This window comes from Aspergillus melleus (genome assembly GCF_016097325.1).
Source record: "Aspergillus melleus strain CBS 546.65 chromosome Unknown contig8, whole genome shotgun sequence".
NCBI lineage: Eukaryota > Fungi > Ascomycota > Eurotiomycetes > Eurotiales > Aspergillaceae > Aspergillus > Aspergillus melleus.
Window position 1 is genome coordinate 1,335,737 of NW_025763377.1, and position 25,924 is coordinate 1,361,660.

The 25,924-nt window shown below is 51.9% G+C and overlaps 6 protein-coding genes across 6 annotated transcripts; 4 read left to right on the forward strand and 2 right to left on the reverse strand.

The window, feature by feature from the left end:
• Positions 1-292: 292 nt before the first annotated feature.
• On the forward strand, positions 293-2,376 carry LDX57_012507 (transcription factor domain-containing protein; the record flags this gene model as incomplete). Its single annotated transcript, XM_046094255.1, has 2 exons — positions 293-970; positions 1,021-2,376. 2 exons carry the CDS (start codon positions 293-295, stop codon positions 2,374-2,376), a joined length of 2,034 nt encoding a protein of 677 aa, XP_045950234.1.
• A 375-nt stretch (positions 2,377-2,751) lies between these two features.
• On the reverse strand, positions 2,752-4,496 carry LDX57_012508 (putative MFS transporter; the record flags this gene model as incomplete). The annotated part of the gene is made up of 6 exons (XM_046094256.1): positions 2,752-2,852; positions 2,968-3,099; positions 3,193-3,589; positions 3,672-3,937; positions 4,036-4,096; positions 4,161-4,496. The coding sequence occupies 6 exons, from the start codon at positions 4,494-4,496 to the stop codon at positions 2,752-2,754; spliced, it is 1,293 nt and encodes a 430-aa protein (XP_045950235.1).
• A 729-nt stretch (positions 4,497-5,225) lies between these two features.
• On the reverse strand, positions 5,226-7,043 carry gel4 (glycoside hydrolase family 72 protein; the record flags this gene model as incomplete). Its single annotated transcript, XM_046094257.1, has 4 exons — positions 5,226-6,694; positions 6,762-6,787; positions 6,850-6,887; positions 6,966-7,043. 4 exons carry the CDS (start codon positions 7,041-7,043, stop codon positions 5,226-5,228), a joined length of 1,611 nt encoding a protein of 536 aa, XP_045950236.1.
• Positions 7,044-10,529: 3,486 nt separating this feature from the next.
• LDX57_012510 (hydrogen/calcium exchanger domain-containing protein) lies at positions 10,530-13,013 on the forward strand (the record flags this gene model as incomplete). Its single annotated transcript, XM_046094258.1, has 11 exons — positions 10,530-10,533; positions 10,627-11,184; positions 11,251-11,362; positions 11,421-11,462; positions 11,512-11,759; positions 11,814-11,846; positions 11,909-12,216; positions 12,296-12,535; positions 12,662-12,715; positions 12,806-12,894; positions 12,977-13,013. 11 exons carry the CDS (start codon positions 10,530-10,532, stop codon positions 13,011-13,013), a joined length of 1,725 nt encoding a protein of 574 aa, XP_045950237.1.
• A 5,862-nt stretch (positions 13,014-18,875) lies between these two features.
• On the forward strand, positions 18,876-22,368 carry LDX57_012511 (putative C6 transcription factor; the record flags this gene model as incomplete). Its single annotated transcript, XM_046094259.1, has 2 exons — positions 18,876-20,758; positions 20,814-22,368. Exons 1-2 carry the CDS (start codon positions 19,332-19,334, stop codon positions 22,366-22,368), a joined length of 2,982 nt encoding a protein of 993 aa, XP_045950238.1. The 5' UTR covers positions 18,876-19,331.
• A 1,192-nt stretch (positions 22,369-23,560) lies between these two features.
• Positions 23,561-25,860, forward strand: LDX57_012512 (Zn(II)2Cys6 transcription factor; the record flags this gene model as incomplete). The annotated part of the gene is made up of 6 exons (XM_046094260.1): positions 23,561-23,871; positions 23,977-24,432; positions 24,498-24,739; positions 24,809-24,943; positions 24,989-25,079; positions 25,125-25,860. The coding sequence occupies 6 exons, from the start codon at positions 23,561-23,563 to the stop codon at positions 25,858-25,860; spliced, it is 1,971 nt and encodes a 656-aa protein (XP_045950239.1).
• Between the last annotated feature and the right edge of the window lie 64 nt (positions 25,861-25,924).

Sequence of the window (25,924 nt, forward strand, 5' to 3'; positions counted from 1 at the left end):
CTCCAAGCGGCGGAAGTTTGTCGCGTGCGTGACCCACTACCCTATCCCTACGTCGTTCACTCACAATATTGGAATTACAATCTCATATAAGATATATAGATGCCAGCGCTGTCATGCACATAAAATCAAATGCTCAGGCGACCTACCCTGCGCCAAATGTCGACAAGTGGGTTGCGCCGATGAATGCGCCTACGAGGCCCGAGACCGGCAAGTCAAGGTGAACGAAAGGTACGAGTTCAGGATATGACTCACAAACACGAATTGATCCAGACCATGACCTAATTGCTCGTGCATGCAAAGCTATCTGGATGAACTCGTGGCGGAGAACCGACGGTTGAAAGAACAGTCCGCCTCGGCGTCGCACACCGAAGCAGATCGCGACAACGCCGAGAACGGCCCGGCGCGCCCTGCAGACGCCACGGACGGGCCGGACGAGGGCAACACCAGCGTGCGCAATCCGCTGATCGGCGATCGTGCCTGGTTCCATCGCTACGATCCCTCGACGCCGCCTATCTACATCGGTGAGGCGGCCTGTACGGCGTTCGCGACGCGGTTCCGTCGCTTCCTCACGGGGAACAATGCCACCGCGCATATCCCGCGCACGCAGTACGTCAAGGACGACTGCATCGCGGCGGCCAATACGGCTGACGTGCAATGGCCGAGTCTGCAGCAGGCGCGTCTCCTGGTGAAGATTGCCATGCGGCAGGTCTGCCATATCTATCATTTGGTCTTGCGCAAATCGACGCTGGAGAAGCTGGAGGAAATCTATCGCACAGGAGATTTTGAATGCACGGTGAACAAGTGCAAGTTCTTTGCGCTCTTTGCTTTCGGGGAGGCATACTCTATGCGAGCTGAACCATCAACGGGTTCTAGGGTTCCGGGGACGACGTACTTTGCTCGTGCTCTGAGTTTGGTGCAATTGCCGCCAGAGCGGACGAATATCACGCATCTCGAGACTTTGCTCTTATTGGTTTGTTCTCTAGATTCAAGGCGGCAATTGAAATTTACTGATGAATGCAGTCATTATTCTCCTATTATCTCAATCGACGGCATTCGTCCCTTGTTCTGATCGGCACAGCCATGCGCCTTGGTCTGTCCATCGGGATGAACCACAACATCCCGGAGACGCAGCTCATCGACCCGGTGGAACGACAGCATCGGCTGCGCATCTGGTGGACCATCTACGTCTTTGATCGCATGTGGGGATCCAAAATGGGACAGCCGTCGCAGATCCTCGACGACGATATTCACCTAGACATGCCGTCAAGTATCACACCAGCCCAACTGCACGACGAACAGTTCTCGGATACCGACCATCTAACTGCTAACATCAAGCTCGCGCGCATTGTCGGCGAGACCATCGCCAAACTGTACAGTCGCCGCAAATACAGCGAGACCTTTCTCCAGCGAGTGCAAAAACTGCTCAAGGCATTGAAGAACTGGGTGGAAACCCTACCAGAGCATTTACGATTGAACGAAGACGACCTCGAAGTCAACCGCAAACCGATCAGCTCTTTACATTTATCCTTCAACCAAGTCAGAACAGAACCATTCTTAACTCTCCTGGAATTATATACTAACAGGCAACAGTGCGTTATTCTAACCACTCGCCCAACCCTCCTCCATCTCCTCATCAACAACCGCACCACCGACATCTCCCAACCGGTCCTCACACTCGGCGAAGCATGCATTCACGCTGCCCGCCACTCCTACTCCGTCATCCTCACCAAATGGATCAACGGCTCCCTCCCCGTCTTCGGCTACTTCCACGCCCACTACCTTTTCTCGCTAGCTCTTGTCCTCGCCATGGCCAGCTTTCTTCCCATCGGCAGCCCGTCGGATCTCGGGGCTTTCGAAACCAGCCTCGAGATGCTCCGCTCTATGAGCGAGAACGGTAACCTCGCGGCGGCGGAGTTTCATATGAATCTCGTCCAGGTGAAGGAATGTCTTGATCAATACCGTGACGCTCATCCATCCTCAAATCCCTCCTCTTCCAACACGTCCCATACCCATTCTCATCCCCACGTCCACCCCTCCACAAACTCTCCCCTCACCTCAACAATCTCTCCCGTCGAATCCACGCCAATCCCCCTCGTCACACAACCAACCTCCATCCCCAACAACAACACCAACAACAACTCCATAATGACCCCCGAAGACGAACCTCTCGGCCTATCAAACTACGCTCTCCCGCCCGGCACCACGGCGGCACCGGCGGCCAGCGCACCAGCCATCCCGGGCTTCACAACAGCCATGGCGTTCATGGAGCCGACGATGCAGGACTTTTTGGCGCAGTCGGATTTCGATCTCGGGTTGTTGCACCCGGTGGATACTTTTATGAGTGAGGAGAGCTTTTATACGAGTCAGGGGATTTAGTTTTGTTTGTAGTTCTTGTTTGGTGGTTTGGCATGAGGTGGGTATTGGCTAGGTATAACAGCCAGATTTCTTAGAGGTGTGTCTCTACCTTAGGGCATGGCTGAACAGGGGAGCTAAGTTCGGTTCCATGGTATTAATGATTGTACATAAAAAGCTTACCAATCATCCTTCTTTTATCAAACCTGTTCTCAGTCAATCGCTCATTATGATATCTTATTTAAAAAAAAAATCTATACTATCTATCTTTATTCATCAAAATCATATCTATATGCCCGAAATGCACGCACAAAGTCTATGCAACGAATGTCCGAAACAACGCAAAACAAATGCTAACACATCCTAGAAAAGCAAATTCTTCTTTCCAGCTGACCCAAATTATTTCACGGGCACCTTCCTCTCCACAGCCCGCTGCATATCAATACCCCATTTCGTGATAACAAGGACCAGGCATCCGCCTATGAGGGAGAATATGACACCTGTATTCAGATATTCGCATTAGTAATTGTCTGCGTATGTATCTAGATTTGGTATGTTTATCTCATTGTGGACGGAATGGAGATAGATATTAGAAAGGGAAGAGACGGAACATACAAATCGTAAACGTCCACCCCACACCAATATGCTGAATAACAGGCATAACGAGAGCGCTACTCCCCGCGGAAAAAATATACTGAATGATGTATTTCCCACTGATGACTTCGCTGCGTTTATGCGGGAGGACTTCTACATTCACATATCCCATTAGCATCACCGTCTCCAAATCCGAGATTCGAAGTCGAAGCCAGAAAAGGCAGGGGAAGGGAAGGGGGAACAAACCAGCAACATAAGTATTCAACCCATTAAACGACCCCATAAGCCCCCAACCGCCAAAGAACGCCGCCACAATCGGGACCGCCATGCCCCCCTTCTCCTGATCCAAGGTCCAGCCATAGACCAACGCTGCGGCAGGCAAGACACCAAAGAGAGTGGCCAGGCCGCTGTTCAGACGGTCCTGGGGCAGACGCAGGCCGTTGCGCTTGACTATCCATTTGCGGACGGTGCGGTCGGAGAATTTTCCGCCGACGATGCTGCCCACCAGGAAGCCTGCTCCCGGGGAGAGGTAGAAGAGGCCGCTGACGAGGGCGGTGGTGAGGTTGAAGCGGGGGTTGAAGATGGAGCGCGCGGAGGTCAGGATCGAGTATTGGAATGTGGAGAGGAGGCCGCATGTTATATCCTGTTCTCTTCATTAACTTTCTTTTCTCTAGACCGGTGTTGGAGATCTCTTGGGGGGAGGGATTGGAAGGGTGGATACTCACAGCAAGTAAAATATTAGGGTAATTCCACAACCGCACGATATGTACGGGACTGAACATGCAAATGACCGAGAGAAACGTGTGTTTCGGCTTTAGTTTCTCGGTTCCCGGGTCTGCCTTTTCGTCGGTAGATTCGGCTTTTCCTTGCGATTTGATCTCCGGCACGAAAAGTAGAGACAGAATCAGACCGAACCCTGTCATCGCGACTTGCAGCCAGTAAATGATGCGCCAGCTGGCGAAGGTGACGATGATGCCGCCGATGCAGGGGCCTGAATTACAGTCAACTTTTAGCTCATACTTCCTTGGTGATTCGATCCCATATAAGGTATTTGAATGACCATATCATATAAGAAAGAGAAAGACATACCAATCGCCGGCCCCGTCACCGTCCCCACCATAAAGAAACCCACCGCAGTCCCCCTAACAACCTATCATCAAACCTTCATCAACAAGACAACCCCCCACACAATTGAGAATAGAGATAGGACAAACCGGTTCAAAAATATCCGCCAAAATCGTCTGCCCCGACACCATAAACGACGTCCCCGTCAACCCCCCCAGCACCCGAAACGCCGTAAACATCTTCATATCAACCGACGCGGCCGTCCCCACCGAACACCCACACAGCACCAAGATAGCCATATTAAACGACACTCTCCGTCCAATGAGATGGTTCAGGGGTCCCCAGATCAGCGACGAGAAGCCCATGGCCAGGAGCACGCCGGCGTTGGTGACGTTCAGCGTCTCGGGCGTGGTGTGGAACTCGGCGGCGATTTCGGGCGTCGCGGGGAGAAGCGATGTGCTGGAGAAGGTGACGGCCAGGGTCATCCAGCTGACGACGAAGAGGATGATGTTTTTGCGCCATTGCGGGAGTGAGTAGCCATCTTGGGGGTGTTTTTGGAGGAATGTGCTTGTTGTTATAGTTGTTGTTGTTTGGGATTCCGGGTCACCCATCTTGGTTGGGGATATGTAATTAGGGTTACGGGTGTAACCGTTCACTTTCTTCGTCTCTGTCGGGAAATATATATCGAATATTTATACTCCGTACGATGGGAAATTTATTCAATTGAATGCACGTTAAATCGTTGAAACCTTATGAAAGTAACTTCAAAATGAAAGAATAGAAAATTTACAATTCAATATGTCAATACCAAGCTCACCATCGAGCTATATATGGTATTCGGATTCTTTTCCGCTCGGCATCCCGTTGTGCGACCGAGCCTGTCTCAGCCCGATTCAAGCTGCTCGGCTTCCCTGGCCGAGGTGGAGCTTTAGGCACCTCCACGTCAAACACGTTGGATGGACTAGTCAGCCAAGCGTGCAGAGCTCCATGGTCTAGAACGGTATAATCTAGACTGTTATATTCCAACTATACGATAATAGAGTCAAGAAAGAATGGGAATATCGAATGAAGATGCAACTATGTACTCCTAAAAACACTCTAGATCCTCCAATGATACATCTTCCACATACAAACAACATAGACTGCCAATCTCACATAACGCAACACTCATTCAGTCTATACACCTTAACAATGCCTGGATTTGTATTTTCTTTTTACAGCATGATCATACCAGCACCAGCGACGAGAGCGCTGACGAGGTAGGCACCGAACTGCCAGTTGCCGACGTGCACGGCAGAGGGGGAGGTAACACCGGCAGCACCCTCGGAAGTGGAGGAGCTGTCACCAGTGCTGGCGGCACCGCTGCCACCACCGGCGGTGGGAGAAGCGGTCACGGAGCCGGTACCCTTCTTGCCAGCGTCCTTCATGAGAGCAGAGCAGGTACCCTTGGCCTCGCTGGCGTCCTGGGTCTCACCGTTGCCGCTGAAGTCGCAAGCCTGCTCCTTGTTGCTCTGCTCCTGGTAGTACAGGTCCATGACGAAGGAAAGCTTCTGCTTGGCGTCACAGACGCTGTAGGCTCCGTACTTGCCCTTGGTGGCGTCGGCCTGGATACCGCCGCAGTCGATCTGGGCACAGATGTAGTCGAACTGGTCCTCGTACTTCTTGGCCTTGACGGAGTCCTTGACCTTGCAGGACAGAGACTTCATCATGCAGTCACAGAGATCGGGGTTGGGGGAAGGAGGGAGCTTCTCGGCGGCCTCCCAGTCCTTGCCGACCTTGGGGCAGGAGGAAGCCTCGGCGGTCTTGGCGGAGTAGTCGGCGCTCTTGACACCGGTGGCGGTGACCTTCTGCATCTGCGAGGAGAGGTAGGAGTAGTCCTTGCGGGTGCTGACCTTGTCGCCGTCGACTTCGACCAGACCGTAGTTGTTGTCCTCCTGGAAGTACATGTAGACGATACCACCGCTCCAGACGTCGTTCATCTTGGGGCCGAACAGGGTGGGGACGTCGCCGAACTTACGGGGCTGGGGGTCGATGCAGCCGTACTCGGAGAAGAAGGCGGGGACGGGGTAGTTCTTGAATTCTTCGGTACGGGCCTTGTATCCGGACTGCTCGAAGCTGGAGTCACCGCACCACTCGTAGATGTTGTAGCCGAACATGTCGATGCGAGCATCCTCGTCACCGCAGACCATGTACTGGGACAGGTCCTCACGGGTGTCGGCGTTGTCGTCGGTGGCGTATCCGACGAGCAGGGACGAACGGTAGTTCTTCGCCTTGATGTACTTCTTGGTGTCACGAACGGCGGCCTTGACGAACGCCATGGAGTTGGTGTAGTTCTTCTTGTGGGCCACCTCGTTACCGGCGAAGAAACCGATGACGTTGGTGTAGTTGGCAAAAGCGTCGATCACGCTGGTGTAACGAGCGTAGAGGTCGACATCCCACTTGGGGTCCTGGTCAATGATCGACTCCGAGGGGGAGGACAGATCGGTGATCAGGTAAATACCGGCGTCGTCGAGCGCCTTCATGCAGGCGTCGTGGTCACCCTTGGGGTCGACGGCGTAGGTACGGATGACGTTGGTGCGCAGATCCTTCAGGTAGGGGATATCACGCTCGCAGTTGTCAAGGCTGACAAGGGGGTCCTTGTAGTCCTTGTTGTCGCTGGTGCTGCCATTGGCCTGGTATTCCTCTGCGGACAAGGTTAGTGTCGCGTTTCTTTCCGGGGCTGTCGGAGTCCCGTCGATTTATTCACGTACGCTGGTAGGCAACACCACGGATGAAGCTAGAAGAACAATTAGCTATTGGCCATTGAGATGAGAGCACGGTGGTTTAGGTGCTACTTACAATTCAGTGCCGTTGTTGGAGAAGAAGAGCTTGTTACCCTACATAGCCCGTCTGGTTAGTAGCTGCAATGCGACCGACCCCTAAATGCGCCGGACGGAGTGGCAGCGTAGGCATACCTTCGACTCAATAGCGGGCAGCTTCGCCAGGGCACTGCCCATCAGCGAAGCGCCGGCGAGGGCGGTCGAGAACTTCATGATGTGTATTGAGAGTTAAAAGATCGCTGGTAATGAATGCGCGTGGACGATCGGCAAACCAGGATTATCAACCTGGGGTAAGGAAAAGATAAACACGGGTGAAAGGAAAAAAGTCGATTTTAAAACAACGAATGACTGACGGCCGACACACTTCGCCGTGGAAATAGTTTGATGAAAGAAGAATCGAAGCAACGGCGCAACGAAGGGAGGGAATGAGGGGGAAGAAGTAAGAAGAGGAGAAGGAGAAGGGAGAGGGAGGAGAGGAGGGAAAAAGGAGGAGTCGAAGGGGCGAGACTAAGGCAAACACTTCAGGCCCCTGTATTACGGGACCTACGTAATGTGCTTGAATTGGTTCCTGCTGATCAGTCGAAGCGATCGACTGGTATTGGGGCTATTGAAGGCACCTGCTCCTATTTTGGTTCTCTCATTGGTCTCTTATACTTCTTCCCTGCCTCGCTGGTACCTAGATAAACCCGTCTGACCGTTCTTCTCTCGAAGATCTAGATAGTCGATCGAGTTCAGCATATTGCCAAGTCCTCCAGCGTACAGCCGTTGTATCCCGGAGAAACCGCTGGTATGGACGACTGCTAAGAATAACACGGAGGAACAACGGGCGACAACAGGTGAGACCCTGTACCCTGATTGGGTCCAGAGCCCCACAGACGCTGGTTAATTGGTTTTATCTGTTGGCGCCGCTTGGCCAGGGTTTCTTGTTCTCTGCCAATAATTGCTTGTGCTTTCTTGTCAAGTGGAGCAAGAGGCTTCGCATCGGAAGAGCCATTGGACACGGGGCTGTCGGGTTCCTTGAAACATCCCTGGATCGGTAGCCCCGTTGGGTTAGACCCAGAGTTGTCCTGAATTGTCCCCTTTCAGACCACAAACAGTCCATACACAGAGTGATCAACTGTCAATCAACCGAATCTTTGGGAACGGCAGGTGAAACATGTCAACGGCATTCTGCAGTAATCTATCATATCTATATCTATATCTAGATTCTAGAGATAGTAGATGCATTCCTTCCAGCTCCTTCGCCTTCCATCGAGGCAGTGCGCTCTGTTGGTGGCAACACGGCCCCCGCCGTAATTCTACGCCGCCCCAATCCCAGGGGTTTCAGGGTCTTACGGGTGGAACAACTAGGGCTGCCTCGGAATGGTAAGGATGAAGCTCCACCGCGCACTGAAACACTCAAACTTTGCATCATATTATTATGATGACCCGTATCAGTATCATAAGATTGGTACAGCCTGCCAACAACCATAATACCGCACATTGAGCCAGATAATATTATTAGAATGCTAGTCGGTACTCCGGATGGCGGATAAGCTCTATTGATCAGAGTGGATGCACCATGACATAGCTTGTATGGTCTAAAAGAGGCCGATAAAAAATAGTCGATGGACCGATAAAAGGGAGGTGCAATCAGCTGTCCTCCGTACGTTACTTGTTAACAAGAATAAACACACACTACGGAGTCCTCGGGATCCGCTCTCAAAGGTTGAAGGATGATAATAATTTCCATGACCTCGGGGGGGTCAACACTTCTACTGACATCATTAACTGCTTCTATATCAACGGAGCCAACCCCTTTCTTCCTCGACCTCGATGATTTGAAATTGTCGCCAACTCCAGGAAATGCGACACGCCACCACATGCGGTGCACACAAGTCTATTCTCGACGGACCATAAGTGACGTCAATCCAACCCGACGGTAAATCCAGCTCAAGCAAGGAGATGATCGATGATGTATCGTTATCTCCTTGCCCCTCTATGGCGATACTCTTGTCTTCGCCATTGAATTGCCAGCGTGGAGGAACATTGTCCTGATGTAATGCTACTTAGTAAGTGGTGACTGCATGGGAAATCTCAAAAACAGGAAACTATCCAGTCGGAAAGACTGGAGTGAGTATGGAAGGAGACTGCACTGCTCGGCCCCCGGTCGTGGTGTCGGTGGCCGACCGTGTGGTACAAGGTTTCGCGACTGACACTGTCCATTGGTCCAGACATGTACACAGTACTGTGCATGCGAAGACAGGAGGGCTAATCCGTACAGGCAATCCGGACACAGCTATTTCTATCCCGAAACAAACATAGACAAATGGGTGTGGCGTAGTTGTGGCGCAGACAACTCACCAGCCACAAAGATCCAAATTTCGGACTCAGGTTCATCGCTCCAACCTGCAAAGTGCAACCCCAATCGACAACTTCTCTTTTCGGGATACAGAAGACATTCTTGGTTCTGTCTGTGCTTCGACCCCACCATCGACCGCAGCCAGGGGCTACTCTCCAAATGATGACAGATTTATGGCCCCGAGACAAACCACCGGGATGTTTCGCCTGTCCCGGTGAACTCAGCCCTCAATAGTTGATGACTATTGAACTCAAGCAAGAAGACACAGCCCAAGTTCAGCTGAACTCAGAAAGACGAGAAGGAGAAATGAAGAAAACAACAGCAATGCAAACATTAATCTTATAATTGCAGCAACTCTGGTTCTGATCGGCTGGCACATAACCCTAAGGGAAATAGTACGGAGAGCGCTAGTGCAGGATTGCAGAGCGTCCGATTCTTGGCGCCCAAAGAAGGGCGACTCAATCGGGCATAATGCGCTGCCATCAGGCCCTTTATTCGGAATTCAGGTTCCAAAAAGAGTGATGGTACGGGCTCTCGTGTCGCATCATTGGCCGCTAAGGACCATTCAGTCCGCCGGTGCCAGGATTTGAGGCCGGAGAGGGTCGTGATGTACGACGACGGAGTGTGGCTGTGTTGATGCTTGTCCTGCAACTTCTTCCCTCACAATTAATTCACACTCAATTCTTATTAGCGGATTTTTTGGAGATTTGAGGGCTTACTTCATATTGACACCCATCTTTCTGCTGCAGTTTTTGACCTCCTATTTTTCGGATTTTTTTTAATGTAATTTTTTTTTTCTTGTTCTCCCGATCTCTCCTTTGACGTCGCTCGTTTGTCATGCTCGAGGAATTCTGATTCTGTCCATTCGTTTGATCCATTCTTGGTTTAATTCGGTTTCTTTCATTCTAATCCGAACTTAATTTTTCCCGGTTTGTTTATTTATCCTAATCCTTCTTTTTGGAGCTCGCCAGACCATCGTCCGCTGCGCACCACTGCCGAGAGAAGCTTATCAGCATCAAGATCTCTTGTCCTGTGGCCCTGAGGCGCAGAGATCCATCGCTCCAGCCACATTCATTGTATAGTTCTACACATCGAAACATTCACCACGTCACTTGTAGGTCCCCTCTCTTTGTTGCCTTATTGGCTTGCGTCTTTGCAATCGCCACTGCCCGGCTTTATTTCTCCGATCTGCTGGCAAGGGGCGCGTGCTCAATCTTCCTTCCACCGCCTCTTGCCCCTGCCGATATCATATTCTCCTTTGTATTCATATGCGCTTCTCTTCTGATCGTGATCCAGTGTCAGAAGTAGTATAATTATCCAACTCAACCGGCAAAATCAAGTATCCCGACCTTTTTGCGATGCGTATGTCTTCCTTCCCCCTTTCCCCTCGTTGTCTATTGCCCGCCCTCCTCTCTCGCCGCGCCCCGCTAACATCCCATCTTCTTTCCATATCAGATATCTATCGCCGTCAAGCCAGGAACTTGGCATGGTATGACGACGACGGCGAACCATCCAGCCACAACCCGTTCAAGAAGTTCCGGGCGCGCCCTCGCCGCTCGAACTCCATCCAGCTCGAAAACAGACTCACGCCGGTCCGCACCGCCGGAGATGTGCGTCTTTCCGAAGAGCGCCGTCGTCGCAGAGACATGACCGATGGTCTACATGGCCCCGGCCACGCCGATACATATCCCCCAGAGTCGGCGGGAACCGATCGCATTGGGGAAGCGGATAGCGTGGAGAAGGCCGGGCCGGAACCGTCGATGCGGAGCAACGAGCCCATTAATGTCTCGTATGGCGATGGCGATGGGATGGATGTGGATGAGGACGGGAAGCCTCGGAAGCGGCGCACGTTTGCGAGCAGGTTTGGCGACGACGATGTAGAGATGTCGAGAGATTCGTCGGATGATCCGAAGGGGGTCGCGGATAAGCAGAAGTTTACGGCTGTCGGGCAGTTCAAGGCGACGGTGTTGAATTCGTGGATTAATGTGCTGCTGTTGGCGGCGCCGGCGGGAAGTATGTTTGAATCTTACTCTGGGATGAAGAGTGAAAAGGAAGTTCTTTGCTGACGGCTGCGAATAGTTGCGCTGAACTATGTCAATGTCGACCCGGTCGCTGTCTTCGTCGTGAACTTTATCGCTATCATTCCCCTGGCAGCGATGTTGAGTTACGCGACGGAGGAGATTGCCTTGCGGTATGTTCAAACCCGTTCGAACCGTGTCATCGGGTCTAGCTAACTCAGTACTTGTCAGAACCGGAGAAACGATCGGTGGTCTCCTGAACGCAAGTTTCGGGTGAGTCGTCCCCTGTATGCTTTGCAGACGACACAGCTAACATTGATAGAAACGCCGTCGAACTGATCGTCGCGATCATCGCCCTGGTCGACAAGCAGGTCATCATTGTGCAGACCTCGCTGATCGGAAGTATGCTGTCGAACCTTCTCCTTGTCATGGGGATGTGCTTCTTCTTCGGCGGAGTGAATCGTCTTGAGCAGCACTTTAACCCGGTCGTCGCGCAGACGGCCGCCAGTCTTCTGGCACTGGCCGTGGCGAGTCTGATCATCCCTACTGCTTTCCACGAGTGGTCTGAAGGTACGTCGACTTCCTGGTCATCCACCGCTGTAGACCCCAACTAACAGGCAACAGCCGGTGACATTGCCGTCGCGCAATTATCTCGAGGTACGTCTCTCTCTCATGGTGCCTCCCTCCCACAACCCTAACTCGTCGCTCGCCATCCCCAGGAACAAGCGTAATCCTGCTAGTCGTATACGGCTGCTACCTCTTCTTCCAACTCAAGTCCCACACGGAGATCTACAACCGACCCAGCCCGAAGGTCGAAAAGCGTCGAGTGAAGGTGACCGGCGGCGACGCCAGCCGCGGCATCGCGCAGATCGGTAAAATGAGCGCGACGATGGCGGGCCAGAACGCGCAGCAGATGGAACTGCAGGATCCCGGCGACGAGCCCGAGGAGCCGCAGTTGAGTATCTTTGTTGCGTTGTTGACGTTGACCATCTCTACTGTGTTGGTGGCGTTATGTGCGGAGTTCATGGTTCGTTCTATTCCCTTTCTTTGACCCCAGTATAGATTGATAGAATCATGGAGGTAGTGCTAACCATATACCTGGATAGGTCAACTCCATCGACGCCATCACCGAACGAGGCGGCATCTCCGAGACCTTTGTCGGGTTGATTCTGTTGCCGATCGTAGGCAATGCGGCCGAACACGCCACGGCCGTGACGGTGGCCTGCAAGGATAAGATGGATCTGGCGATCGGAGTCGCCGTGGGATCGAGTATGCAGATTGCATTGTTGGTGCTGCCGTTGATTATCGTGATTGGGTGGTGTATGGGTAAGTTGATCTCTGTCCCAGTATAGTGCGGTGGTTTGTTTTGAAGACACATGCTGACAATATGCCACAGGTCTCGATCAAATGGTATTGACTGCCTGCCGTTCTATTCTCGTTGAGTTGTGCTGAGTGCTAATGACTTTCTGTAGACTTTGTATTTCGACGCGTTCCAGGTGATCTTGTTGTTTGTCTCTGTTTTACTGGTATGTATTCCTTGTGCACCTCAGGGCGTCAGGCTCCTCAGACATCTCAGACATTAGGTATAAGCGAACAAACCAGCTAACAAAAAATAGGTAAACTACCTCATCGCGGACGGAAAGTCGCACTGGCTCGAGGGGGTTCTCTTAATGATGATGTACCTAATAATTGCCGTCGCAGCTTGGTATGTCTTTCCTCACCTTTCTCTTCCTTCTATTCCCCAGGCAATTGAACAGAACATGCATTAACATTTTAATCAAATACAGGTACTATCCCACCAAGGAGGGCCAAAAAGTCGCGTGATCTGAAATCTGAACACATACAATTTCAAAAATCAGGCCCGGCTCATGTGACGACCGATCTCTTTACCTTCTTTTTATCTTGCTTTCATTCATTCCCTTATTTCCTATCCACCCTGATTTCGCCTTCACTTTCATCTATCGACTATACCAAAGTTACTATCTAATCGTCTTGAACTCATGATGCTCATGTTTGAATTTATTTCTCCTGTATCATATTAGACTAATCGCTTGCGGTGCATTTTCATCAAATCCATCCTTCCATCCCATTCCATTCCACCCACGCAAAAAATATTACCTAGGTAGGGAATCGGCTCGGCCCCGACACCACCAATCCAAAAAAAAAAAGAATAATTAAATAAAAAAGAAAGAAGAAGACACATGGCCAACTCCGTCCCCGCAGACAGGACACGACACGACACGACACGCACCGAGGCAATCAGACAGACACGGAGAACTCCGTTTGGCCCCCGCTGTCATAAGTCATATGTACTGGAACTACGGAGTACTAGGTAGGTAGGGCCGGAGTGTCGGTCATCGGTCATCGGGTAAATGTTCAGGACGGGCACGGGGGAGACGGGAAAAGGGACTTGGGGACTGGACTTGAGGGGGATGGGGCAGGGGTCCGGGGCTGGGGGTTGGATTTGGGGTTACGTTAGGGTCGGCGATTGAGTGGATAGATGTTCTGCTTGGTCGGGGTTTCTTTGTCGTTTGGTTTATTTGTGTTATCCGTATTTCTTGTTTATCTATCTACCTTAAGTGTATCGGGATAAGGATAGATAGGTTGGTGTCTGAGGTAATTCAAACGCAAGAGTGCAAAAAGACATAGGAGATATCCTCAAACGTAGCATCCCGAGGTAAGGTAGCGTAGCGTAGGGTGTCAAGAGAATGAATTCCTGACAGGTTACCAGGAGGGTGCCACTGCATACCGCCGCACTCTATTTTACACTTTCCCCTTAGGTACCCCGTGCCTCGGCGCATACAACAGTACCTACCTACCCAGGATTTGCCTTCGCCGAGCAGCCAAGGAGCGAATTCCCAGACTGCTGACCTTATTGGTGGAATCGCTTCCCCAAGACACGTGGAATGGATGGGAAGGATGACAAGTAAGTCAGACCATTGTCATGGCAAGGGAGGGAGGAAGGAATGGAGCTTGGGTATAATCCGCTGTGTTAATGTCTACAGGTAGTACCGAGTAGATACCTGGAAAGGGAGGTAGGCGGCTTCATGGGTTGTCCAGTAGGCGTCTAGATCAACGATCATCATACCGATTCATTCGATTCAGTAGACTACAAGATTGTAGACCATGTCTATTATTATAACGGCAAGACAGGACAGCAATCTCATCCTTACGAGCAGACACACCCGTCAAACTTCATTCATTCAAACTAGATCAGCCTATCATAAGGTACCTAGAGACCATCCGAGCCGACGACCAAACAGACACACAAGAATGACAAACCTAGCTACAAAATCAGCCGAACAAAATCCAACCCCTACTTCCGGAACACCCATCTAACCCCAGCTCGGGATACATTGGCCCATTTATCCAGAACGCTCGGGTCAAAGGAACGCCGTGGTGGCCGACTGCCAGATCGGAAATCCACCGTGTTTGCCGTACAGTACAAAGTACTCCGTACAAGCCAAACATACATAACTACCTACCAAAAATGGTAAAATGATTAGCACGTCAAAGTACTTGTACCCACTAGCCAATCCGGGAGAAAACAAAGAGAAGCTACAGTAACATGGAGCAGTCACGGAGTATAGACGGAGAAATACAACCACAACTAACTAACTAGGAGTAATTAATATTCTCTTAACTGCTTGAGTCTTAAGTCATAGTTAACACTAACTGTAAACATAATTACCCAAGTGGCTGCCGCCGACAAGCCAGGTCAGGCAAGCCCACCCACCTTTTTTTCTCCCCCGGACTCAATTCCAGACATCCCGTCCGATCGAGTAAAGTGCATCCCGTTAGCGGCTCCTTGGTAGGAAATATTCCGGGTTACCTAGCCCGTAGCGGTGGCCCGTAGGTATGCGGGCAAAAACGCCGGCCGATTCATTGGCCGTTGGGCTCGGGCACTGGCCTGGCTGGCACTGACACCAGAGGGGACTAGGCCGAGCCCTGACGGGAGAGCTGTATGTAGTAACTAACTAGTAAGGTGTACGGAGCTAAAACTCTGGTGTAAAGGCGAGAAGGAATAAGGATAACAGCTCCCCCCTTGGCTTCTATGGTATGTAGGCCAAGGCAGAATTGGGAACTGGGAGAGCTAGGACAACCCGTCGGACCACATGAAAAAGAGAAGAAAGCGTGGCGTGTCGGCCGCAAATAGCCCTTCCTGGAGGAGCGAGTCAGAATACGGACAACATCCCGTCGAGGCTTGGCGGGCCAAGAAAGGTGGAGTCGGTCTCGCGTGGGTTACGATGGATCCTTTCCTGTGGAAGCATTTATCCTTTTTTTTTTTCCCCTCTCTCTTTCCTTCTGGATTGCTCTTAGGCTCTACTCTCCGTATTTGTAGGATTCTAATTTAATTAGGGTAGGTTACCTAGCTAGGGTAAGTCTTTGGGTCCTTCGGGGTTGTCTGTCTGACACTGACAGACATTCGAGGCTCGGAAATCCTACTCTCACAGTCGATTTAGTAACTAAGACGGAGTAGGTTGGTTGATATCCAGATCAGGTCAGATCACGCCCCCTGGGAACGTGGGGTGACAGTCTCTGGCCCTGGTTAATTATCTAGTAATACCACCGTGGTAGTATTATTGTGCTTCTGAATAATATTAACTCTGCTTATAGGAGGATAATACCACATGTCCCCTGTCCATAATAACAATCGATCTAAATCGTGTGGTTCCTGGTTAGGGTTGAGATGCTACATGCTACCATTCCGAGAGGCTCGTGAATGTAGTAGAATAGGGTCGAGGCAACCTAACGGAAGTCAATTGACACTGACATCAATCGATGGGAACCAGCCAAAAATCTTCAGTCCACCTGACAACCCTGCGCGTTGTCTTACCCGATGGAGTAATGCTTCATACAACTGGTCCTCTTTTTCTACTTTTTTTTTACCCCCTCTGAAAAATTTCCTCTCTGTCAAGATGACGATAAGTTCCAAAATCCCCAACCCCAAACCTGCCCCCATGCTCGCCTATCCCTCCCGACAAGAAACGAAAAAAAAAAAAAAAAGAAAAATCCTCGGTCGTCCTCCGGGGCCCTCCGACGCAATTCCCATTATTCATGGGTACCGTAACCTACCGTTACCTTCCAGACCACCTAATTTTGCGGGGTCGGTTCGCTTTTTGTGCCTCGGGTGGCGGGTGGAAACCAATCAGCACCGCCGGTTGAGCCCGAGCAGCGGCCACGGGACAACCGGTTAAAATGCGCGGGGAGTTGCCGGCCTGGGAAGAATTCCGATCATGTCGGGTCGGGTTCTCTCTCTCTCTGTGCCTTGTCCTTTTGCTCCCCGTTAGAAAAGTCCTGACTGTCACTTTTCTAGTATCTTTTTCCGACCCTCTAGACTCTGGATTAGGACGATCCTTTTCCTTTTCCCGCCTTGTTGGTTAATTGACATCACCGTTCAATAAGTTACCTGGACCCTAGGCAATGTAATCTCGGTCGGTCTACGTGAGACTAAGACCTCTTAATTTTAATTTTACCTTTTTTTCGCCTGACATCATACCATCCATCCATCCTCTTTCTAGTACTCGGGGGATGAAGTCCACGCACCTCTCCCTCTTGGTCAGATAATAGTTTTCCACACCGTCAGTGGTAAGAAGGGAGGGAAAACAACCTGATTCAACCACCAACTTGACACGTCCCGTGTCGATCGGGATGACAACCCCTGCTGCCCGCAGCCAATCTCTGCGCTCCAAGCATCGGTCTAGCAAGACCGCCCAGCCCAGGGCTGATCCGGGTTCTTTCTTGTTTCCCCGCGGGGAGGGAGTAGAAAGAGCCAGATGCAGGGAGGGAGAAAGTAGCCTAGGTTGGAAACGGTAGGGGAGTGGTTTTACTGTTTTCCAGTTTTACGGGGAAGGGGAAAGGTAAAAATTGGAAAAGAAAAGAAGAAATCAAATTAAATTGAAAGATTCTGGTGTAGGCCAGTCCCTCTGACCAGGGATTGTGGTTTCCGTTGACAAGACTCCAGTTTCCGGCTTGCTCTCACAGTCTGGACGGTTGGACGGTTGGACGCTGGACGGTTGGTCATGCTCACACCCGACAGTCCACGAAAATTGCACCTCGTCGGCGGAGCCTTACCCGAGGTTCGTCAGGCTGGGGAAATTCGGATGCCATTCTCTCATCGTGCAGCAGGGATCCTGGTCGACTGGATCAGATGTATAATTGAGTTTTCTGGGGGTGGGATCTGTTTGGGGAAGTGTTCAGTAGGATGTACGGAGTAAATAATAGGTAACCATCGACACGTCTAGCCGGGACGTGTGTTGGACTGGGGCATTTCATGGCGAGGAATGAAATCATAGGAAGTGGTTAGGTAATAAGATCGTTGCGGTCAAGTGACGTTCCACACGGGCTGCTGGTAACCGGCATCCTTTCCTGTCGGTCCACCCGTCGGCAGAACCAGCTGGCCATGGTGATTTTGGGGAGAGGTCTTCATTCGAGAATGCAATTACTCTTTTACTACAGTTCAGTAGAATCATGGAAGACCTGACTTGAGACATAAATAATAGTATGATCGGTCGGCATGTCGGCCGTCACGATACACTCGCAGACAGCCTCTCCGGACGGATCCCCAGTTTGGGGCGTAATTTACCCGACCTTCGACGGAGGAGTTCCTGACCTTGTCCGCAGCTCCTGGCGGAAATTGGGGGAAATTGCTTTCTGGACGGTTTGGTCCCAAACTAGCGTCTCGATTTTCTTCCTCGTTCCCGAGTCCGATTCACAATTATCTCCCTGTCCATCTCATGCTACGTCGTATTCCTAGGATCACATTCATCGGCACTCGGAAGCCACTCCACAGTCCAGAGTTCTCCGGCCGCTCGGTCGCGTCCTTGCATTTGCCAGCCCTGCCTGCGCTATTCCGCTTCGGGACTAACCCTGGACCTCCGCAAAATGCGGATGTGCCTGGGAGCCTGAAGGCCTGGGACTCGGGGAGCCTGAGAGCCTGGAGGCCTGGGGGATGAGGCTTTCATGTACCGGCGCTTCGCCGTTCGGTTTGAAAGACAAGAGTAGAAGAGAAAAGGAAATAATTCGGCATCCTCACGACTGGAAGGGAAAAACCCTCCTCCCTGATTTTTTATGGGGATTTTATGATTGGATTCCGTCCCCCACTTTGAACGGCGTTTGACCTCTCAATCCATTCCTTCTCGTCGTCCTCGTCCAGTCGCGTTGCCGGTCCGGCGCCCCGACTCTGGGCCTGATGGAATTTCGTCGTTTCCCCCACACTCCGCTTATTCCCGCTTCTTCGCCTGGCTTGTCGTCGCTTCTCCACATCTTTCGCGCTCCCTTCTCTGTCTTGGAGTTGCTCTCCCCATAGCTGTACCCACGTCGCACATTCCCGATCTCCGATGCTATTATTTATTTCTTATTGCAATAATTTCTTTATTTTCGTCCGCCTAGTTCTTATTACTTGATTGTTATTCCTATTTCTCCGTTTCCTCCCTGGTCCCCCCCCGTCCTTACCTTACTTCCCTTTTGCTCCTCTTTTTTCCACCGTTTTCTTTTTTTTTTTTTTTTTTTTTTTTTTTAAATTTTCTGATTTATTCTATTTTTTAATTGTCATCTATTATTATTCTTCGTATTCTATTTTCCTTCCCCTCCCCTTCCCTTTCCCCCCCTTTTACCCCGGTTTATTTTCCCCAAACTCTCTCGGCTTCTCTCTGGTGCTGCTTGCTCTCCTTACTGTACGCACCTGCAGGAGACACAAGAACCGAAACGAGTCCTCGGACTCTGCGTGACCCCGTGCCCTTGTCGTACCGCACGCGAAGTCCCTCCAGGCGCTTCCTCCGGGCAAGGTCGGCCCATTACTACCATCTCGCCTCGTCCCCCTTTCCCTGAAGCCACTGCGACGACGACACTTGGCCGGAATCCCGGGGAAATATTACCGGAGAAAATACCGCGGGTGGAAAAGCAAACTCACGGGGATCGGTCACTTACGGCTGCTTCGTCCCTCCCCCTTCCCTCTTTCCTCTCTCCTCTCCTCTCCTCCCCTTCCTCGACCGCCTGTCTATCTCCAATATTCGTACTTTCACCCTTTCCTTCTTTCCTTTCCTCCCCGCCTCTACCTGATTCACCGTTCGGTACCTTCCGTTCCTATTCGACTGGAGAGACGGGCCCCCCGTCTCTCGCGCCCCGTATCTTCCTGTCAACATGCGATCGAGTATCGCCTGCGCTCGCTGCCGTCGCAGCAAGATAAAATGCGTCAATTCCGGCATCGATACTACCTGTCGCGCTTGCGAATCCTCCGGCCGTGAATGCGTCTATCCTACTCCGGCCATCGGCGTCGGGGGAGGCTCGGCGAAACGGGACATAGCTACTATGGGGGATGGTGAGGATCGCAATGGTGACTGGGATAGCCCGAAAAGACATCGCTCCCGGAAGGCCGTCGGAGTTTCCTCTTCCGCGGCCAAGGACGCAGCCAAGGCTTCCCTTGATGCGCTGGATGCCTCCGTCCTCACCGTCAAGGTGTGGGAGGCCGCCTTCGACCTCTTTCAGTCCCACTATGCGACCCTTCTACCTTTCCTGCACCCCGCCACGTTCATGAACCAGATTCGGCAACTCTCACAAGCCGCCTCGTCGTCCACCCATCCCTCCTCGACTTCTACTGCTACAATCGCTGCCCCCGGTGCCGTAGCGCCCTCAACACTCCCCGATCACACCCGCGATGCCGCTCAAAGTCCGCCGGTCCCGAAGCCGGAGCCGAATCCCTTGATCCCTCTCGGTGTCCTTGCCCTCACCGCTCGCTTCCACCCTCAACTCGTAGCTTACCACTCGCCATCCTCACCGGGGAATCCGCCCAACCCTCTCGCTGCGTCCGAATTCTATGCGACAGCTTTGCGCAGCCGGCTGGCCGGCATCGATGGCGCCAGTTTAGCCGTGCCCGATCTAACTCGCGTACAAGCGCTATTAATCTTAGCCTTACACGAATGGGGCATGTGCCGGGGGAAGAGTGCGTGGCTATATGTGGGCATGGCCATTCGTTTGTCGCAAGCCATGGGTCTGCCGTTTGAGCTGGAGAATGACGTGTTCGCCCGTGAGACGCCCCGGTCACCCGCCCTCAAGGCCGAAGCCGAGCTCTTCGGCGTAGTTCGACGACCGACAGAGCCCAAGGAGCAGACGTCGGACGACATCATTGCGCAAGAGACCAAGCGTCGCACATTCTGGGCGTGCTTTCTGTTAGACCGTTGCTTAAGCAGCGGCAAATATCGCCCGCGGATGATCCGTGTCAAGGAGCTTGGCATCCAGCTACCGAGTGACAACGCTTTTGCTTTCGGAGAGCGCGTGCGCACCTCGCGCATCAGCGAACCGGTTGTGCGTCGTCCGCAAAGTTTTGGCGCGCAGGGCGTTCAGATTCCCAGTATCCGTCAGAGCTTAGGTGGTTTCAGCGACGACAAGTTACCGAACAACGGTCCCCAAGACGCAAAATCGTGGTCCCCTATTTCCCGACGGAAGGACTCCAGTGAGGATGAAATTGACCGATGGGAAATTGGGGCTGAAGAATCGGTGTTGAGTCGTGTCATCCGAGTCATTCGCATTTGGGGGAGCATTGCCAAATGGTCTTGCGCTGGCGGGAGACGGTATGTTTGAATCTCAGCCGTAATGCCCTTGATGTGTCCAACTAACAAAAAGCAGAACCGAACAACTTCCACCATGGCATCCGGAGTCCCGCTTTCATAAGTTGCGGTTGATGTTGGGTGAGTTCCAGGATGGCCTCTCTCGCAACCTGCAGTATTCGCCACGCAACACCGATACACACATCATGTACAAAAATACCCTCGCGTCGTACACCGTCATGCATGTAGTCTATTTCTTATCGGTCATCGTTCTCCATCGCGCTTATGTTCCGTTTCTCCCCGTGCGGTGTTCGGAGCCCGTCGGTCCTCTCGACGAGCCGCTCTTCCCCGCCGAAAAGTCCCCCATGGATGGATTTTGGCGGGAAAGTGCCCGAGAACTCTTCGCCGCGGCCCGACAAATGATGGATCTTGTATCCACCTGTCAAGACCGGGGAGTGTTGGTGGAGAACCCGCTGGTGGGCTTTGCCGTCTACAATGCCGCCTTTGTAGGTATCTACGCGGCTCATTTCCCACACATGGACTTGGAGGGCGCCCTGGCCCCCAAGCCGACCTCTCCCGGCGATCGAAATCATCAGGGTCAGGCCCAAGCTCGCAAGTCCCTCGATGTCCTGCGTGACATGCGAACCCGTCTTAAAATGGCCCGCGGTTGGTTCCGCACGCTAAATCGACTGCACAGCTACTTTTCCAAGGTCAAACGGGACTTCCGCCGACACTCTCGCCGGCTGGACATGATGCCAGAACTTGTGGATGCTCATGTGAACGGCGTTCGCCCTGTTCGCGATGGTGGCGCCGGTGGCGGGCTGGAAGAGTTCAAACTCCTTGAGAAGCTGTTCCTGGACTTCGGATCCATCGAGGATCAGTTGCCCGACGGAGCTGCGGAAGAGGATGCAGCAGCCATTGCTAGCGACCGAGCCACCAATCTCAGCGATGCAGGCAGCAACGCCGTTCGCAGCGAAGCGGGTGAGGCGGGAGAACCGCCGCTGGACGGGGCCGGTGGACGCCGCGAGTCCTGGATTCCGGTTAACAGTCCCGGCATGCCATTGCCCGGTCCGGACGGAGAGCGACGACCCAGCCTGCCTCTACCACCTGGTCGGTCCTTACAATCCCAGTCTCCGTTCTCCCTTCCCGCATTGCAAAACCATCCAGAGGGTGGTATCTACAACAATCCTTCCCCGACTCTTCCGTCAATCGGTCCAGCCGGATCGTATCCCCCAACCACCGCCGGGGCCCCAGCTCCGGCTCAATATGGCGGCTCAGTACCTCCACCGCCGACAAATCGTCTTCAGCCTATCAACTCGTGGTTGACATCCCGGTCGCAACCGCCAGCTCCATACTCGCAATCTCTCCCTCCTATCAACCAGGCAGGCTCGCACGGCCTGCCCCTGCTGCCACCTCCTGGAGCAGTAGGACATCCGGGAGCATCTCCACCGGTCACCGTGGATGGCTTCGAGAGTGCGACCTCCAATGGAATGTGGTCTACAAGTCTCGGAGGAGACGATGTGCTAGCATTCCTAGACGGGTGTGAGTACGACCAATTGGCCGGATTGGTGCCATCCGAGGTTGGCATTCCCGCGGGATGGCTTAGCACCGTCTGGGCTGAATTCGCCCGTTAACCTTACCTCAACTCTCTCGTTTCCTTTGTTTATTTCTGCTGCTCTCCTTATTCATTATCTGTCTATCAAATTGATATGACACCTCACCCTGCACACCTTTTGTCTGTATCATTATCTTTCTCTCTTCTTTTTTTGCGTGATGTGTACTGTATGAATATGTATGCCGCCGACGGCGGCCTCACGACGATCATACGAACGGATGGGCAAAAAAACAAGGGGTGGTTTGTCCCGGGGCACCCGGAGGCTGGGACTGATCTGATTTGACTTGTTTCTACTTTTCTGACTGGTTTTCTGGGCGCAAGCGACGGCTGAAAGGGTCTGGACTTGATCATTGATTCTCTATGGGTCTGCTTTGTTTAGTTTGAGCGCGGCGTTTGGATGGTTTGATTGACCTGGCTGTTTTGATGGACAGATGGTCTTGATTTGTTTTCATTTCATTTGACTGTCCGATGAGAATACCTAGTTACGATCTTGCATGCATTGCATTTCTTGCCTTTCTCTATCTTCGGTGATATTCGGTGATTTCGAATAGTCTGGTCTTGTTGGCGTGAGTCATGTTCGATGTATTCGAGTCAGGGCAAAATCGTTGATATATAGTTTAACTGACGTGGTTTTATTCTCGTGTCTTCTATTCGGTTATCACGATCAAATTGAATCGATGAACCGCAAGGACTATTGAGATGGATTAATTCTCCGATCTGTATGATCTTCACGAAGTCTAATTTAGGCTCGATCAAAAACGTAGCTTGGTTACAGTTGGGGTAAATCAAACGCTAATCCATAGCTTCCAGGCCTTATCTAAAAATATACCTCCAGGGCTCACGTGAGAACTACAAAATCGCTAGGTTTGGCTTCACTTCACTCGTCACGCCTTCTAAGCTAGATCAGAAACAAGAGATGAGTCCACGGCATGTGTTTATCCCTGCTGCTCGACAAACAAGAGGTAAACGTCCTCTTCGATGATGTCAATGTTGACAACCCAAACAGGCCTAGCGCAATCCCGGCACATGATCGGTAATACCAATACACCTGATCTGCCAATTTCTCGACGCCACAAAATCCGTCCATACAAGCCACTACTACGATTATGTTCCATTCAATCCCTTCTCCCACATCTCAATAAACACTCAATCGCATGAATAATTCATTCTATCTCCATTGATCTCCATCCCTTCTTTGCGTCTCTCGCGACATGCCCCAAAACCATCCCGACAATGCCAATGCCCATTACCCCTACGACACTAATCGCGTCCGCGAACTACTGAAAAGCCATCGCAAGACCCGCGGCCTGCGCTCCTGCTTCCCGTGTCGTCATCGCAAGGTCCGCTGTGATGGACTCGTGCCTTGCTCGAGCTGCGTGAAGCGCGGACATCGCGACTTGTGTCGTTTTCCGACGGAGGAGAGGGGACGGGCTGCTGGTCCGGTTGGGACCGGCACGGCGTCGAGCTCGGGCTCGGGGTCGGGGAATGGTGGTTGGGGTGGTGGGTTGGATTTGGATGTGATGTATGTTCTCTGGCGCTATATCTTACATTGGGTTATGTACCTGCTAGGATCTGCCCAGCGTAGGTATGTATGGAATGCTAGGACACGGACTAACCAATGATACAGAACGCACTCAATTGAGGAATCTCAATCTCAAGCGCAGCAGCCCTCAACAGACCCGAACCTAGTCATCACTCGGCTCGAGAAAATCGAAGAGCAGATATCCGCCTTGAAGGCGGAACTTCGCGCCTCGTCGGTAACCGCGCCGCCATTGCAGAGTCCGGACCACGAGCCAGGTACTGCAAACCGATCCGGTCTCTTGCGCTCTCGACCACCTAGTAAATCGCCCGGTCGGTACTGCGTCGAGGACGCTACCGGCGCGACTCTTTATCTGGGTAGTCATTCAGACACACCGCTTGCGCTGGGCTGTCGACAGGCGTCCGACAGAGGCGATCTTCTGCTGCACGAGGTCATGGCGAATCAGTTCGTGCCGCGCGCGTATCCGTTCACCAGTCTCTGGGGTCCGGAGGCGACTACGGCGGATATTTGTGAGACGTTGCCAGAGGATTCGGACATTATCAGGTGGGTTGTTCTTTTCCCTTCGTTGACATAGGTGACATGGGATGGCTGACTGGTAGAATGGATAGGTATTGGCAGTTCTATCAGTCAAATGCGTATCCTTTTTATCCAGTCTTGGTGTCCATCGAGGAGTTTGGTCCAGCGCTGTTTAGGTTTCTGGATCGCCGGTTCTTAGCTAGGGAAGGTGGAGAAAGTAGCGAGGGTGAGCCAAATACGTCGTGGCTGGCGCTGTTGTTTGCGGTGTTGGCGTGTGGTGTGCAGTTTTCGAATGATCCTATTCGCGAGAGGGATTTGCGGTCGAAGGTGTTTGGTACGTTTTTGTTTCTTTTGGATTTGCGTGTCCTCCATGTCCGAGTGAAAGAGCTAATGAGTGGCACAGTTTGTTCATCTTTCCATTGTCTACGGATATCGAATATTTTTAATCGCACTGATCTCGACCAAATTCAGGCTATGGCCTTGATTGGGAATTGTCTGCGAAACAACCTTGATACTAACAGTGCATGGATCTTGATGGGTGCGTTCTTTTGTATTCATTTGTTTTCATTGCTAACAATATTAGGATCAACTATTCGACTCGCCCAGAGTATCGGTCTACATGATCCTTCGCGATCTTTGTCGACAGACGAGCAAACCAAACAGAATCAGCTGTGGTATGTCGCCCTGATAAGCTTTCCGAATACATCTAACTAGCGCAGGTGGATGATCATATGGCAAGACACATTTCTATCGTTTACTTATGACCGTCCCCCAAGTTTGATTCCCATCGATATCTCCCTCTCTTCCGACTCAATGGATCAAGGAGCGTCGAATTTTCAACATTGCGTCCTCGATCTCTGTCGCATCATCTCAATTCGAGCACAGAACAAAACGCCCAGCGATCCCCGGGAACTGCTCCACAATACACTCCAATATAAGCAGCAAATCGAGAAGGTCTTGGACCACGCCCAGCCGTTCCTCGTCGACAGAAGCCAATGCTCCTCCCTTCAGAATCATCTAGAACGGCTAGCCCTGGGCATCCATTTCGGATACAGTATCTGTCGACTGTGTCAGATCTACGTGGACGACACGGACCCGAATTTACCGATCCCTGCGGCGATTGAGTCCGGCTGGTCGGACCGGGCGATGCAGGTCGTCGAATGCTTCCTGGATCTGCATCGGCTCTCGGCAAGCGTCTGCCGCTCGTTGGCCTTTGTGCATAACTCGGTCAGCTGCGCCATTACGCTTATGAGCCATGAGCGTCTGCGGCCGGCAGATGACCGTAAGATGAGGTCTCTCATCGAGCGGATGATTGCGGTGCTAGAAAAAGAAGAGAAGAATTCAGAGTGGCGCGACGCGGATACTAACGTGCGGTATTTTGGACCGTATTCGCGAGCATTAAAGGCGTTGAGGGAGATCTCCTCGAGCCATGAAAGTGTTACAGACCAGTTTTAATAATGTACATTTGTCTATTTGTCTAACATTCTTCTTGCGTCTATTCTATCTTTTGAAGTTCAAC